We start from the raw sequence: 17,762 nt of genomic DNA, 5'->3' as shown, positions 1-17,762 counted from the left end.
GGCTTTTATGTGTATGACCGTTTTTAGCCCACCATGTAGGCAGCCATACTCCGCTTTCGGGGGTGTGCAGCAACATGCTGGGTATGTTCTTGTTTCCATAACCCACCGAACACTGACATGGATTACAGGATCTTTAACGTGCATATTTGACCTTCTGCTTGCGTATACACACAAGTCACCTGGTCTGAAGCCTATGTGGCCTGAACTGCTGTGGCAGTATCATTATTTTCTTCATCAACTATCATAAAATAAATAACAAATACGAAACATGAGAAAAGCCTGCTTGGCTTGTGCATGATTTCATACCTACAAACTTGAGAGATCTTTTTAGTTTTCTATATGCCTCTAATACCTGACAAAGAGAAAAGACATGTACCGGTAATTCATGGATCAATCTCATTACAGTCCACTCTGTTGGAAAGGGCTTGAAGTGCAGCATCTTTGAGGGCACACTTTTATGGGTAGTATACCACACACAAAAAAAGAAATTTGTCTTTCTGTCATGAGACAATACACCTTCTCATTGCATTGGTGTATGCGCACGCACGCACACACACACACACAAACATACACACATTCTTGCTTTTAAAAAAAATCTTGTTTCAAAATGAACTCTACAAAAAGCAACCATGAAATTTAATCATCCGTCACATTTGACAGCAATGCTTTATTTCTACAGTGACAAAAAATAAATACAGACATAATGAACAACCATATGCAAAATAACCTGGACTCCGAACACTCACCTCTCTTTCCCTATCGCTCTCTCTTTCTGTCTTTCACTCAGCCACACACAAAAAAACTCATCAGTCTGCATCAGATACATTCTCCAACAGCAGAATACTCTCATTTATAAAATTCTGTTCTGATACTGACTAAAAAACATGAAGATAAATTGTAAGCATTGTTGAATTCTTCTACCAGAAGAGCAATGACAACAGATTTTCATCAATATAGTTTGAACTCCAGAGACATGGTTCTATTTATACCAACCACTGCAACACTTTTGTTAATTTATTATCGAACAGCAGAGTAGTGGGCGAAAATAGCATAAAAAGAACTCTTCCATCATTGTGAAAATGATTAACAAGAAACTTTAACAAAAAATTCTTCTTTTCCTTATAAAAAAAAGGGTATTTCAAAGATAGCAAGTGAGAGCCATCTAATTTTCAGGAGTTGTCACAGGAGTTTTTGGTTTATTTTTATTTACTTTTTGTTCGTAACACTATTCCTGCACTGCTCATCCAAAGGCCCCTCTACAAAACAACACACTAAACCGAAGCCTAAGACACTGAGAGAAAGAGCAAATCTTTTGGAGTCAAGCTGACAAGTGTACATCATTTCACTTCTTTCATTTCAGGGTTTCATTGCTAACTGCAGGAGAAATTTTTTAATGATGTCAAATAATAAAAATCCTAACTAATCAATACAAGTTCAAAGAGCATAAGAAATTCATATTCCATGATTGACTTATAAACAGAAGGAAAACTTGTTCATGTCCAACATACCCAAGCCAATTTATCAAGATTTAATCATGGGTGTTCCTTTTTTTATGACAAATTAAACAGAAATTCCTAACTCAGAGTATTTAAATAGAAAGGAAAAATGCATGTTCTTTTAGCTGGTGCTGTTTCATAATTGGAAAAAATGTGGAACTTAAACAGATCTTGGAAGAAATGTTCCCCCTCAATGTTCAATTATGTTGACATCTATTTTATAATGATGTACATCACGTTTGCTTAGTTTCTTGACATGGAGACTTTTTTCTTCGCCGGGGTCTGACAGGAACAACGACATTGGGGTCGTACATGATGTTGTCGTTCAGTTGAGTGTCCTTGGTGATCTTCATAGCTGCACAGATGAAGAACAATAATGCAATAAAAGCTGGACTGCTGCATTTTTTAAAGTTCATTTGTCATGAACTGGACTTCAAAAAGAGTAAATGGATTAAGAGAAGATCAAAAGCAATTATCATTTACATCCAGCTTCATATAAACATATTTTTATTTCTATTTTTACTGAAAAAAGAACTTATTCCAAACACAGTACATGACAACCTTCTTTTTAAGAGCTATGAACACAAATATGTTTCTTGATTTTGAAGAAGGTATCCAGTTGGTGCATTTAATACACTGTATATGCACTGAGTACACTGACAAAAATTACTTTTTATTGTTGCCGCTCATTCAGAAACAAAACTTGAAGGATGACATGACATTGTTTGGAAATATTTTAAACACTGCAATTTTTGGAGGTTACAATGATTGCATCCGTAAGAGATAGAGAATTTTATATTTGGATCTATCCAAAGACCTTCCTATCAACTCAAATGAACTGTATGCTCACTGTTCACAAGCACACAAAACAACAGAAAAACAAAAACAATAAGAAATAATAATGAATGACGTTTGTAAAGCACACTTCTCTAAGTAAATTTACACTCAATGCGCTTGCAATCACCTATTCACAGACACAGACCATACACACATGCTCTCATAAGCAGAGAACAGCTCAAACTGACAGTGGGGGGAACAAAATCACAAAAACACCTCATAAAACATGAGGTATTATTTTTGTCTCACTGTTGTCACTCTGTCAGCATCTTAACAAAACAGGATGAGAGGTGACTGCACTAATTACTACGCTTAAAACAGCAGCACACTCAAAGTCATCTATGAAGTGGACAACACTCAACACAGGTCCAGAGCCCTTGGCTCATTCAACTCTGGACAGGAGTCAACCGACGCTGAAAATCCAACAACAATAATTACAAGTAATACTAGATTCATTTTGAGAACTCCATGCTCACAGTCCATATGATATTAACACATTATACACCTATGGATAGGAAGGAATAAACATGAATCAGAATGCCTCTACAGACTTACAATAGCCTGTTCCATCCTCTGAAAGCTTTGCCTGGACAATAGTCTTCCGTAACAGTTTAGCAGAGTCGCTTGCTATCTGTATGTACTGGAAAAGAAAAAAAATGTACAGTTGTCAGAAAAGCCAGTCTGTCACATCCATTATTAGTTCAGGTGTCTTTTTCAGAGTAAGATTTTGCTGGAGTCACACACACGCGCGCGCGCGTGCCCGCGTACACTCCAAGATCAACATTTCACATGAATCATTTAGCAATATGACTTTTTCAATAAACAAAAGATATGTGTGAAAAGTGACTTTCTGCATACATAAACAGTATGCACATGTTTCATAAGCTTTGTTTCACAATAATTTAAATCTAGGATTTTTCTCCCTTTTTTATCTTTTTTTTTTTGCTGAAACATTTATTTCAGTGATAATGTGTGGTCTGTACTCTGGTGCACTCTCACTGTAAGTGGGTTCTCTGGAAAGGTGTTACAACTATTCAAAATCAATTACAATCTTGACAAGTTTGTTGTCCAGTAAAATAGAGTGATAACATTGACTTTGTTCACACACTTGAGGCAATCTTTTTTTTTTTTTTTTCATCCAGCCACGACTTCAAGAAAACTTCAGGAAAAAGTAATGTTATCACTGGTTCAAATGATTTGAACCATCAGGATATACCCTGAACATCAGAACTAAAAGCATATAGTATTTTAGCTGTTGTTGTTTTGAAAGATCCAAGACAAATGTAAGAATCATACAACACACATTACAAACACACACACACACACACACACACACACACACACACACACATACACACACAAAATGCTCACAGCTTCTAAGAGTTTAAGAAAAAAGAAAAAAAAGCACAACTGCCTTCTCACCTCTTCAATTTTCTGGGGGTCTGTTTCATCCTTCTTTTCTTTGAATTCATCATTAATCTTCAACCTTCCAGCTGTGAACAAACAACTGATGCATTTTTATATCACATTCATGAAAGCGTAATGTTCTATGACATGCAATAATGAGTGTTATACAGTACATTGTCATCAATCCAACTACACTTTCTCATTTTAAGTACAAGTGAAGTAAAATACAACAACAAAAAACAATCAAACTGGAACACTAGAAATTAAAAATACACTCTGTATATTCTTAGATTTATATATATATAATATATATAGCTTTTTTTTCTAAAATAATCTGAAAAGAGTTCAGTTTATATTTGAATTATTTGCTTTATTCAAATAGACACATGTACATGTAATAATAAACATATAAATCTGAACAAAGATACATGCACACATACACACAAGGACACTCACACATATATACACATATAGCATACATACATGTATGCACATATGTATTTCTGTATATTTCTATAGGTGCATAGTAACATACATATATATATTCACATAAATCTGTGTTTCATCTGATAATTCAAAATCTCAATGAAAATGAAAAGGACATAATTTTGGAAATCTATTGGCCAAAGTGGCAAACGCTAAAGTTTTTGTTTTTTTTTGTTTTGTTTTTTTAGCGCACGTTCATTTACATTTTGAAAAATAAACAGATAAAAAAAAACACCAATAATATGGATTGCTACTGGCATGTTTTACAGAACTGAAATATATCAAATACATTTTTCCTAAGTGATATATTTCAACTGATAAGTTACAATTGAAACATAAGGAAAAAAACTTCATCTGACAGTTGGGTGATTTGGCTTTGAAAAAACTGGGCACACACTGCCCTAGCAACAACTTCAGTTTTTTCTTCAGCAACATGGTTAAGTCATAGACTGTTATAGTTATTGAACACAAAGTCTGTCAGCATTGTCAGCATAGGCATTAAGCTCCCTGCATACTTGCTTGAAATCATTTTAGCAGTGCTTTAAGTCCATAAATGTTGATAGAATTTGGAAACGTTTTGGTCCTAAACATTGATTTTTGTATCCAGCTTGGCAGAAAATCATTCAGATAAGGTACTGATTAGACTGAAAATGTTTTGGTCGTTTTCAACAACTGTTATTCCAGTGTCCAAAGAATCTCTGCATAATCATACATAAAATCAAACAGATAAAGATTTTAATAAAGTTTTAAAAGAACAAAAATAGGTGTTCAGTACCTGCCAAAGCTTCAGCATCTCCAGCAAATACAAACTGGCAAGTCCTATGAATTTCTTTGAACACTGACAGCACCTGGTAAACAAAAAAAGTGTTGACTGATCATCTGACAATCACATCAGTACTGTTATTGATTTATCAATAAAGATCTGACGTCTATTTCTATATCTGTTCAGTATTATTTTTAATGCCACGAAAATTAAAAGACTACAGCAATCAGTAAATCACATGTCAGGGTCTTTACTCACATTATGAATCACATCTAGGCACAAATACCAATCATTATAACTTTTAAGTATTACAACTTATAGCAATCCTTCAGCACACCAATAACTTCCAAATAAAAATCACTGTATTCTGTTGTACTGCATTATCTTGCATTGGGCTGTGCAATATATATATATATATATATATATATATATATATATATATATATATATATATATATATATATCAGCAAGCATTGAAACATGGGTCTTAGATTTTTAGGAATTTTAGTAATTTCTTATAATGTGCAATGTAAGACGGAAATGTTGTCTAACATTGTAACAATGGCATTTAGTTTTACCCGAGAAATATTTAGCTTATAAATGTTTTTTTTTTTTTTTATAAACCATCACTTGCTCTGATTTTGATAATGGGGCAATAAACAGAAAAGGGTGTAAGGGTAAAAATCCTGACTTTTGATGCTCATGATTCATCAGTCAATGTGCTGAGTTTCATACAGCTGGAACCGATATGAACATGCATAAACACATACACACACACACACACGCACACGCACACACGCCTGGAAGTAAACATAATAAAAGGGTTTTGTAGCTGAAGGTGGCATGTGGATTCTGGTAGTGTATTTTTAGATGCATGCATGCATGTTTGTATACTCTGTGTGTCTGTGACCGCATAATTGAATTTGACACAATAAGTTTATCAATTTTGTGTCTGTGAATCTAGTGTACATTATATGTAGTGTGGTAGGTATGTGTCACTGCACAACTATATGGAATATCACATACAAATATGTATCTGTGTGTGCTGCTTTGCAAAACTAATAGTTTTGCAGAGAACATTTATGTCTGAAGTATGTCTAAAGGAGACAATTCACACACATAAGCATACATGTGTGTGTGTGTGTGCGTGCATGTGTCACTGTGTGTGTGTGTGTGTGTGTGTGTGTGTGTGTGTGTGTGTGAGTGAGTGAGTGAGTGAGTGAGTGAGTGAGTGAGTGAGTGAGTGAGTGAGTGAGTGAGTGTGTTTGTGTGTGTGTGTGTGTGGAGAGAGTGAGAGAGATGTCCTAAATATGTCCACAGTTTGAATACAAAGTCTTGTTTGTTCATAATCTCTCTTTGTCTTTCCATACCCCCACCCCACCCCCCCAACTCATCCCTCTCATACACACACACTGTCCATACACATGCGCGCGCGCGCGCGCGTGTGTGTGTGTGTTTGTGTGTGTCGCGCATGCTACTGTTGTTTGCCTGCAAAATTATCTGACTTTGTGACTTTCACTTTGTTACTTTCAGTGCGAACTCGTGTCTGTGGCGCTATCAATTAGTATGACGCAATACTGCACTCACTTTCTCATTTGCAAAATACAGTCGAACCAGTGGTTATTGAATCCATTAAAGATCTGATCTCCAAACAACTAGGCAAGATTCGCCCAACTCACCCGACCCCTTGAAGCCAATGCCATATTTCTCCTTGAGCCCGAACCCTTCGATCGCTTTGAGACAGTCCACGAGAGTTATCCCTCCTGGTCCTAAACATCTTTTTGCAGAAAGAAACACACAAGAACAGAGCAACAGACGCGCGCGCGTGCGCGCGCGCGCGCGTGTGTGTGTATATGTTTGTGTGAGTGGGTGGGGGTTGGGGGTGTTTGTGGCCGGGGGTCAGTGCGCGTACGCAGGCGTGCGAAGTACATGTCACGCCGTCAGTGACTCCGCGGATTGATCGAGTGTGTCAGTTGTGTGCCGCCGGTGCCGGCCGCGGCGACCGGAGTCACTGAGGTGTGTCAGTGTGTTCGTGTTCGTGTGTGTGTGTGTGTGTGTGTATGTGCGCGCGCGCGCTCAGGGGCGGCGGTGTGTGTGTCAGTGTGTGTGTGTCATGTGTGTGTGTGTGTGAGTGTGTCCGACGGAGTCAGTGTGTGTGTGTCAGTGTGTGTGTCAGCGTGTGCCACGGTGTGTGTGTGTGCGTGTGTACGTGCGTCAGTGACTAAGCACTGATGCATATCATGGCCGTGCGTCTCTGCATATACATATTTGGGGAGCAAACGTTGAGGAGGTAACTGAAGAAAGAGAGGGGCACATGAATGAGTGTGTAGTATGTGCGTCAGTGTATGTGTGTCACTGAGTGTGTGTGCGTGCGTGCGTGTGTGTCAGTGTGTTTGTGTGTGTGTGCGTGCATGCACCGAGAAACACACACATACATATCATGCACACAAATACTGACAAGACACCCATCCACCCCCACACACACACGGAGAGAGTGTGTGTGGAGGAATGAAAAACCATTTCCGTCAATTTTAAACATGAAAGACATTTATTTCAGTTTGCAAAAATTCAGTTTATTTTTGCAATCAAATTGCAACCAAAGATATTCTACTACAACAACTATTTGATCAATACAAACTTTTTAATATCCAGCACACAGTCCAGGTAAACTAAGCATCATTCAATATCAAGGAGTGCAACAAATTTCATATGCATATGCGTAATATAGTCATAGTTCATTTATAAATACTTTTTGTATATCAATATGTTAATTTTATAGCGTTAGCATGCAACAGTTACATCTTTGTAAGAAACTAAACCACAAAAATGTTATTAAAAACCGTTAACTTGAAAATAAAGAAGAGCAAAATAATATTTATCAGCTGACAGAAGTTGATAAAGTTGGCTAAAATGAATACTCTGCAGAGTTTTTTTTTTTTTTTCATGGTGACTTTGCCTCTGTCTACATATTCTTTGATAATGATGACTATATTACGGGTATGCATATAAAATTTGTTGTACTCCTGAATACTAAATGATGCAAAGATCGAACTATTGTATGCTAACACTTTCAAATTAACATATTGATATATATTCTTATAAATGAAAAAGAACAAGATAGACTATGTTGTTATACGTATGAATCTTGATCCTTCGTTGGTTTGGCACAGATTAATTAACTGGAACATCAGTGCGAAATTTCTTATTGCGAAGCCCTGCATACACAGGTGTCATTCACTCAAGACTGGTGAGAATATTTTACATTTATTTGCTTATTTATCATCATTGTTTTGTTTGTTTTTTGTTTTGTTTTTATTTGTTGTTGTTGTTGTTTGCTTGGTTTTTTTGTGCGCTAAGAGTTGATTTTATCAAGATTTTGCGCCTTATAAATAGTAGTAGTAGTAGTAGTATTTTTCAATATTTATAGTCTTTTTTTTCCATTTTTGTTTGTTTTGTTGTTGTTGTTTTTTCTCAAGGCCTGACCAAGCGCGTTGGGTTACGCTGCTGGTCAGGCATCTGCTTGGCAGATCTAGCGTATATGGATTTGACCGAACTCAGCCGGTGACGCCTCCTTGAGCTACTGATACTGATACTGTTACATCTTATTTGCATGTGTACAGAATGTCAGTATTACTGTCCCACAACATAACCTATTATATTGATTATACTCTCTCATTTTGCTGACACTCCAGCCGTACACAGAATTATCATAACTACCCTATCGCAGAACACACCACTGTTCTCTGACAAAGAAGCTTCAACCATCATGTATGGGGCCATCATGTATGGGCGTCAGAAAGGACGGGGAGGGGGGCCAATACAAAGAATGGTCTGTAAAACTGAGCACGGACTTGACGGCAACGCTGGTGAACTGACATCTTAGACTTTTGAGCAGAAGCTCGCAAATTGCTTGAAATAATATATGGAGAACGTGCAATTTTCAGAAAAATCTGAAAATGTTTTTACAGCGCCCCGTCATTATCATATCATTTCCGTATCATTGCATTGTCACATCTTGTAGTGTACTTATTACATATCATGTAAGAGTTTTATCCGCTTACTATTTCTTTGTTTCGCCCTATTTACAAATTACACAGAATGCCATAGCTGTCCTACTACATAACCGATGGTACAGAAAGTGTTCTCTCTTTCTGCTGCCCTAGACCAGTCGTTCACAGAACTGTTGAAAATATCCCACCGACCATCACAAACCATATCCTGCAGAATGTCTACACGTTCAGTTCTCTAAGTGACACAACAGTTGTGCTGAAACCATCATGCGAGTCACTGTCCAGGCACATCACCACCATCCGCCGGTGGGGCGTGCTGGTGCAGAGAGAGCGGGATGGTGGCGATGTCCACTTTCTGGTCTGACCAGCTGACAACCATGCACGTGCCTCGCGTGACCAGCTGCAGCTTGCTGATGGCGGGTTGAGGCTGACCCTGGGTGTCTATCACCTTCTCCATCAGGGTGTGCACTATCGGCTCCTCTCTCTCCCTTCTCTGCACTGCCAGTGATCCCTCCGCCTGCAGCTGGTCCGGTGGTGCTGCATTGAACGCCTCCTCCACGTTATCTATCTTTACCTGGAATGAAACGTGTACCATGCATGTATTAAACCGTGTTTCGGATGAAGATGACGGAAGAATGCAAATACGAACCACACACACACACACACACACACACACACACACACACACACACACAAAAATTGTTGAATTTTCGTTTGACCTGCACTACGACCAAGATGCAAACAATTAAGAATAAGATCTCAATATTTCCTGTTATATGGATTTTTTTTAAAAGGCCATACTTTAAAAAAAATGTATTGTGTGTTGAACAACGAAGAGGAAAATAAATATAGCTGATCAGTCTGTGTGACTGATTCTGAATGACTTTGCGATGATGCGTATAGAAAATTGTATAGGATCTATCAAAGAAGAGGGGCCGACGAGAAAAAAAAGGTTAACCCTTCATTGACATTGAACAGGGGTCAACTGAGGTCCATCCAGTGAAATAATCCTTTTCTTTGTGGACAAATGAGCAGCTGTTATAAAAAAAATGCTCACCTCGAAAGCGTAAGAGTTGTCCGATCTTCGTTTGAAATAGACCGGCACAACGCCGCTCGGTACAGAGAAAGTCGTTCGGATCTCAACATCAATCACGTGACACTCCTGCCGTGCCAACAATTGTGCATGCGCCTTCCATGATGGCATGACTTCCACCTGTGTGTAACAAAATGAATGAATAAAATAATGATAATGATATCAGGAAAAACTCAATCAAGCACTGCAAAAAGGCCCATTTTGGTTCGTTAAATCCGGCAAAAGTATGAGACAAACAAGATCGACCACGGAGTTTAATTATGAATCTCTCTCTCTCTCTCTCTCTCTCTCTCTCTCTCTCTCTCTCTCTCTCTCTCACTCTCTTAGCTTTTAGACGCGTAAATATTTATTATATGATTTATATGTACTTTGTTTTCTATGTACTGTCCAACCTTGGAGACGAACGACTGAAACCCCCGTGTCACGTACTTTAAGCTAATGACAAAGTGCTAAAGTGTCGCAAATCCCGCTCTTATTAGTTTATGTTGTTTCAGTTCAGTTTCGGTTCCTTTCTGCTCCATGTTATCTGTTTTGCACCATTATGTTCTGATTAGTACCTACTATGTCACTAGAGCTTTTCAGCTAATGACATTTAACATTTCAGTGTTCAGTAGCTTTTGGACAGTACCATACAGCTCGGATTCCAGTACTTATACGTTGTTTCTTCTACTGAAACTTCAGTTAAAAAAACTTTAAATTATATGTCCTTTTTCTTTATCAGACCTTTATATAAGCACTATACTGACACATTCAAGACCACAGATTGATAATGTTAACAAACAGCATTCATCAAAAGACTTGGTGGCACATGTGCAACATGGACAGAATAATCTATCTCGCATTTGGGTGACCGAACACATTTGGATGCTCACCTGCGAATTTACCTGCCATTCCAGTACTTCTCTGAAAATCCCGCCCTTGACCTTGTTGACCTTGAAGGTGGGGTCACGACCAACTCGGTGGTGGAGGAAGTTAGGTGGGAAGGTCAGGTCAAGGTCAACAGTGTTGGAGACGGTGAATGTCTGGGTCAGATCCACGGCCATCCAGGCTGTTGTCTCCCGCTTTCCACGAAATGTGTGACACTGCTTCGTTTCTGATCTGTTCAATCCAGATCCAAATTGCATTAACAGGGTTGTATCCTTGCCTGTATTTCTTTTTATCTGTCTATCCCTATGTCAGCATACACGTGTGCATCGTGTGTGTGTGTGTGTGTGTGTGTGTGTGTGTGTGTGTGACAGCAAAGAGTACATAGACAATTTGTTTTCAGTCACTGCCAATAAGAAAATACAAACCTGTTCTCAAAGTCACAGGTGTGCAGTGGAACCCATTTGACGCCTGTCTTGATGCTGCCCCAGTCTCCACTGTACGTGTGGCCGTCTGGACGAATGTCAAACCTGTATCGGCAGACATAGACTGCGTATAGTAGTATACCTAATGTTTTTCATCTCTCTCTCTCTCTCTCTCTCTCTCTCTCTCTCGTGTGTGTGTGTTTTTTAGGGGTGTGGCTGGGGGTGGGGGTGGGGAGGGATAGGAGATGGCTGTTGTTTTTTTTCCAGAAAGATACAAAATAAGGAAAAACTATGAAAGTTAAATTTACACACACACACGCGCGCGCGCGCGCGCACACACACACATACACACACACACACAAACAAACACAAAAAAAACCACAAAAACAACAACAACAACAACAAAAACACACCAAAAAACCCAAACTATTTGGATAAAAGAATTGTCTGTGAAGACTGTCTCGATCTGTGAAGAATCTTAAGGGAGACAAATAAATTCCAAAACTGAAGCTGTTCGTTTCATTACCTATTTCACAATATATAAACTAATCTAATCCCAGGTCGTCAGTCCCCAACTGAGGCCGAGGGTAGGGTGGGCTGGGGGTTACCTCCGATGCATTCCTCCTGGCCCCCTCCATCTGGCACACGTGCTCGAAAGCAAACCTGTGTGTGTAACTCCTCGGTCTATATATATAGCTCCTCTTGTTCCTGTATATCTGTGTCAGCACTTCACCAACAGACTGGACCAAATAGATATTGCCTGCAGGAGCTGTGGTGAGAATTTGCTTTCCTTGCTAAAAGGTAAAAGAAACCTCATTTTCTCCTTCAGAATTTTCATCCTTTTTTCTGTTTTGCAACTTGAAGCACTACAATTTTCCAGTCTTCATCTTCAAATACTGTAGCTCCTTCTGTTACACACGTTCCTTTTTCTTTAATTAATTTCCTTTCTTCCTTCCTTGTTGGAAAACTATGCAATCAGATCTGAAAAAGACTTCCTCCAGTGTCTGAGAGAAACGCCTAGAAATTCAGCTGTGATGCGTATGTAATGAAACAATTCCTAAAAGACCCTTGCAGATCCATGTATAAGATAATTTCGAAATGAGTGACACTGAAATGTGTGTGTGTGTGTGTGTGTGTGTGTGTGTGTGTGTGTGTGAGAGAGAGAGAGAGAGAGAGAGAGAGAGAGAGAGAGCATCTGGCGTTATTTTGTCGAAGATTTGATTGGAAGCCTTAATTGTGAAAAAAAAAAAAAAAGATAAGTCAATCCTTGACAATCATTCCAGTGGAAAAGACCCTATCAAAATGAAAACGCATGATATGTTTTGGTTTCCTTTACATAGATATGATATATGAGGGTTTGAAGCTGAGCTTGTCTGAAATTCGTTAAAAACCAGGGAAGGGAGGAATGGAGTTAGTGCCCCTATTCAGTGCAAAGACTGCATCTCTTTTTTTCTTTTTTCTTCTTCTTTAAGAAAAAAAAAAGTAAAACTAAAAACGAGTTTAGCAGACAGCGAAGAACATTTCAAGACCAGGATAGATACAACATTCCTGGAGAGGGGGTGCTGGACTGTACGCCCTTCGGCCTTGATTGTAGACACCCCCCCCCCCCTCCCCCCACCATCTCCTCCTCGCAATTTTAGAGTAATAGGAAGGAACCAACTTGCAGACTTTGTGCTCGAAAACAAACGCCTTCCAGTCCACGTCGCAGAAGTAGTCCTTCTCTTCTAACAGCCACCGTCGTACGATGTTTGAGCGCTTCTTCAAAATGTCCCATGCATGACGTCGTATGACGTCATCCAGCTGCAGCACGCAGGGTGACGTCATCTCGAGCAAAGCAACCTTTAATCAAATGAAACAAATCCCATTCCGTGTGGTTTACGATTGATCCACATAAACTCTGCGACTTGTTTCGACCTATATAACATACTATAACAGTTACTTGTGAAGTGTTATTGCATGGTGAATATATATATTAGGCCTATCATTTTGTTACGTTTGCAGTCAGTGTACTGAAATAAGGCATTGATAGGACTGTCATGGAAAAGAAAAGAATTGTTTTCGCAGTCTCTTGCTCTCTGTGTAACTTCATATTTTGAGAATAGTGATGCATCTTTTCTCAGGTTGTATATATATATATATATATATATATATATATATATATATATATATATATATAAAGGAAACACGCCAATGAACAGCCAAAACAATCCGACTATATTCCCTATAACTTAAAAAACCCAACAACTTAGAATAGAAAAAACACTTTTGTTCGAATACGTTATTTACATTAAACAAACAAAAGAAAACAAAAGTAGCCTAAATCCGAAAGTGAAAACAATGTGGAAAAACTGTATAATTGACGATAACTTTCCATGGGTGACTAGTCTGGGGTTCTATGAACTGAAATATAGCACAAGGGAATATTTCTCTCTCTCTCTCTCTCTCTCTCTCTCTCTCTCTCTCTCACACACACACACACACACTGGAGAGCGTGGAAACACAGATTAACAGATAGTAGGGTTTATTTATGAATACTAACAGCACCCTTATACATACTAAAAAAAACTTATGTAAAGACTAGACCCAAACATATATATATACCTGGCACCACGGACAGCAAACGTGGCATGAGAAGCAACACTGTGGATCTGACTGACGATTACACAACTGGTGCTGGCAGATTTGCTTCGACTGCAGTATCTACCAGCAAATATCCCTTTTAACAGCAACCTTTGCATTGATTGGCTCTGGTTCTGTCATTAATGATCATTTACGTTAATCGTACTCATTTGTGCGAACGTACAGAGGACGTCATACGGCAGCGAAACAACGCGCGCGCGCGCGCGCACACACACACACACACACACACACACACACACACACGGACGCACGCACACGGACGCACGCACACACACACACACACACACACACACTGGCACGTACGCACGCACGCACAACCGTTGCAGCAATTCACACTGTCGCCGGTTCCGTTGATTTTTTGAGGGGGACACACACACACACACACACACACACACACACACACACACACACACACACACACACACACACACACACACACCGTCACACACACACACACACACACACACACACACACACACACACACACACACACACACACACACACACACACACACACACACACACACACACACACACACACACACACACACACACATCTCGCTAATTGTTATCGCAGTTACGGTATAGTGTTTGCTTTCAGCATTTCAGAATGTCATTGCCAGAGATGGGGAGAAAAAGAGAGAGGGTGGGAGGGGATATGGTTGGAAGGAGGGCCGGTTGCAAGGCCGGGACGTACAGGCAAGCAGAAAACCAATGGAATACAGAATACTTTATTATCTCAACAAGAGAAATTCATACAGCCGAGACACTGAGAAGGGTGGAGACATATAAGGACGGAAAGTGCTTATCATTACTGTTAATTTATTATCTTGAAACTGATTTGTCTTTTTACAATGAGTGATGTCACACTGAGGAATAATTAACGTACGTAGTTTACGTATGTCCCATGATTGTGGATTGCGAAGGTGTTGAGGGAGATATTTATTGGTTAGTTGATGCTTTTTTTTGTGGAGTAAAATATAAGATGTGTGTCAGTGTGTGTGTGTGTGTCACGGTGTGTGTGTGTGTGTGTGTGTGTGTGTGTGTGTGTGTGTGTGTGTGTGTGTGTGTGTGTGTGTGTGCCACGGTGTGTGTGTGTGTGTGTGTGTGTGTGTGTGTGTGTGTGTGCGCGCGCGCGCGTGCGTGCGTGCATGCGTGCGTGTGCGGAGTCAACCCGTCAGTGTGCCGGCCCGAGGGCCGGTGCGGCCGCGTCCGAGTCCGACTGAATCAGTGTGAGTGCCGGCCGCCGCCGGCCGCGGTGGAGCCGCGGTGCAGTGTGTATGTGTGTGTGTGTGTGTGCCTGTTACATGTGTGCGTGCGCGGGCGCGCGGGCGAGCGCTTGTGTACTTTTTCTCAAAAATTCAACAGGTGGGGGGTCGGGGAGGGGTGGGGGTTCAAAACTGAGAAACAGAAGATCTCTACGTGTAATAATAATCGTTTGTCAAGATTGCGGTTGAAAGTGAACGTCATATTGAAATATTCCCGAATGGAGTAAAATAGAGATGCCGAGACGTCACTGTCACTGCGGCAGGTTTGATTGGTGCGGACTACACGTGTGTTGTCTGGAATCTGGAATCTGGAACCATACGAGGTAGGAACCTTTGCAGATTATCGTAGCAATGGGGGATGGGAGCGCATGGCCTGATTAGTCTATGAATCTGTCAGTTTTTGTTTTAAGCTCAAATTGTCCTTGTCTATATTTACTTAACTATATATAAATTCACTTAACTATATATATAAAAAAAAAGAGAGTTGTTTTAGCGATTTCATTTGTGACAAATTTATCTGATACCTGATAAGTAGATATGTTATCACGAAGTTGAGCTCGCGTTTTGTTCGTCGGCTAAATACACACAAGAAGAACAAAATAATGAAGCTCTGTTAGAAATTGTTGTGAAAGGGTGAACTTGAAAAGCATCAGGACACATGTGAGCTAACGGGTCTCTGTATGCTTCGCAGTGACACTTGCCGCGAAACGGTGTTGTCAAACAGCATCGTCAGGTTCGTGCGATGTTAAGCAAGTCTTTTTCTGTATGTGCGTGATCACACACTGAGATCTGTTTCTTATTAAAAGAGATAACACGTTCTGATGACAACATTTTGATACCGACTCACTTGATTAGGCCACTCGACATTGCTGTTGACAGTATTAGTATTACTCAATATTTGGGACAGATCTGGGTCACTGGATCAGTGTCAGGTGTGTGTCCGAGAAGTATACAGCTCAAGGTCAAACGTCACGCCTGTAATTCACTTCAGTCAATGACCATCTCATATCATACCTACTTCCACTTAAAAAATTTTATCTCCAGCCCTGGCCAGAAACCTGTGAGGTGTTTTGAATATTTTTTTTCTTGTACACAAGACAGTCTTCTAAAGACTGAAGAAAAAGTACCAATTGATAGCTGAAACATGCAGTAGAAACTCGCAGTATTGCAGATAGATGCTATTAATTCAAAATGCATTAGTTCAGTTGTGTAAATTTGAATGCAGGTATAGATGAACATGCTGAAGGGGTAGGGGAGGGGAAATAGTGCTTTTGTGTGTGTGGATGTGTGTGTGTGTGTTCATGTGTGCATGATTAAAATTTTTAATTTCAGTTTCAGTTTCAGTAGCTCAAGGAGGCGTCACTGCGTTTGGACAAACCATATACGCTACACCACATCTGCCAAGCAGATGCCTGACCAGCAGCGTAACCCAACGTGCTTAGTCAGGCCTTGAGAAAAAAACAAAAAAAACAACAAAAAAACAACAAAAAACAACAACAAACAAACGGGGGAATAAATAATAGATAAGCTTACATAAATAAATAAATGAATGAATAATAATTATAATATAGAAAAAGGTAGTAGTAATAATAATAGTAATACTAATAAAATGATAATAATAAAAAAAATAAATAAATGGTGATAAATAAGCGAATAAATGTAAAACATGAAGACACACATTCACGCATACACCCACACATGCATAACAGAAATGCACCAAACATGCAGTTTCACAGATATGAAAGCACAGTCAAATACATATAAACGTACATGAGCTCCAACACACACACACACACACACACATTACCTTGCACCTCCTCTACCCCCCTCCTCCACACACTCATTTCTAGTCTACGTATCGCAGCTTCCACGGCACACACACACACACACACACACACACACACACACAAACACACACTCACAGAGATGAACACTTACTTGTACAAGCACACACACATACGCCCATATCTCCCACCCCCAACCCCACACACATATATACAAAGATATATATATATATATATATATATATATATATATACGTTCCAATATCCTGTTGTTCCCACAGTGTAGGCATGCATACACTCACATACCTCATCCTCTACCCCACCTCCCGCCGCACTCCCACCTCCCCTCACACACACACACACACACACACACACACACACGTACACATATCTCTCCTGACACTTGTGTACACTTACACTCTCGCGCATTCACAAACACACTCAAAAGCACAGACCCACACATCCACACATTGTGCATGTGCACAATTTTAAATGCACACACACACACACACACACACACACACACACACACACACACACACACACACACACACACACACACACACACAGATTGAAATAGTTCAGTCTTAAATATCTGCCCTTCTCTTATCCTATTTCAGCCACCTCTTCCTTTTCCTCACCAACCTTTCAGATCACATGCACTCGCATGCTTGCAATATTCAGTTTTG

At 39.6% G+C, this 17,762-nt stretch overlaps 3 protein-coding genes across 5 annotated transcripts in view; 1 reads left to right on the top strand and 2 right to left on the bottom strand.

The window, feature by feature from the left end:
* Positions 1 to 858: 858 nt before the first annotated feature.
* On the bottom strand, positions 859 to 6,740 carry LOC143284135 (complex III assembly factor LYRM7-like). The gene is made up of 5 exons (XM_076590791.1): positions 6,669 to 6,740; positions 5,002 to 5,074; positions 3,756 to 3,826; positions 2,889 to 2,973; positions 859 to 1,851 (listed from the first exon to the last, which is right to left on the bottom strand). Exons 1-5 carry the CDS (start codon positions 6,690 to 6,692, stop codon positions 1,730 to 1,732), a joined length of 375 nt encoding a protein of 124 aa, XP_076446906.1. The 5' UTR covers positions 6,693 to 6,740; the 3' UTR covers positions 859 to 1,729.
* Positions 6,741 to 8,114: 1,374 nt separating this feature from the next.
* LOC143284134 (uncharacterized) lies at positions 8,115 to 14,072 on the bottom strand. 2 transcript variants are annotated; one of them, XM_076590789.1, is made up of 6 exons: positions 13,982 to 14,072; positions 13,042 to 13,214; positions 11,385 to 11,486; positions 10,965 to 11,190; positions 10,057 to 10,212; positions 8,115 to 9,573 (listed from the first exon to the last, which is right to left on the bottom strand). In XM_076590789.1, the coding sequence occupies exons 2-6, from the start codon at positions 13,203 to 13,205 to the stop codon at positions 9,274 to 9,276; spliced, it is 948 nt and encodes a 315-aa protein (XP_076446904.1). In that variant the 5' UTR covers positions 13,206 to 13,214; positions 13,982 to 14,072; the 3' UTR covers positions 8,115 to 9,273. The 2 variants fall into 2 exon arrangements, with proteins under 2 accessions (XP_076446904.1, XP_076446903.1); XM_076590788.1 differs by having other exon boundaries at positions 13,042 to 13,220; positions 13,983 to 14,062.
* A 1,474-nt stretch (positions 14,073 to 15,546) lies between these two features.
* The window catches only part of LOC143283675 (phosphoribosylformylglycinamidine synthase-like), a 33,406-nt gene continuing 31,190 nt past the window's right edge, over positions 15,547 to 17,762 (top strand). For both annotated transcript variants that reach the window (XM_076589898.1, XM_076589897.1), the window contains exon 1: positions 15,547 to 15,612. The gene's annotated coding sequence lies outside the window, so the exon portion shown is untranslated. The remainder of the gene's footprint in view (positions 15,613 to 17,762) is intronic.

Source organism: Babylonia areolata, chromosome 7, assembly GCF_041734735.1.
Source record: "Babylonia areolata isolate BAREFJ2019XMU chromosome 7, ASM4173473v1, whole genome shotgun sequence".
NCBI classification, from domain to species: Eukaryota; Metazoa; Mollusca; class Gastropoda; order Neogastropoda; family Buccinidae; genus Babylonia; species Babylonia areolata.
This window is presented reverse-complemented; position numbering and strand designations above follow the sequence as displayed.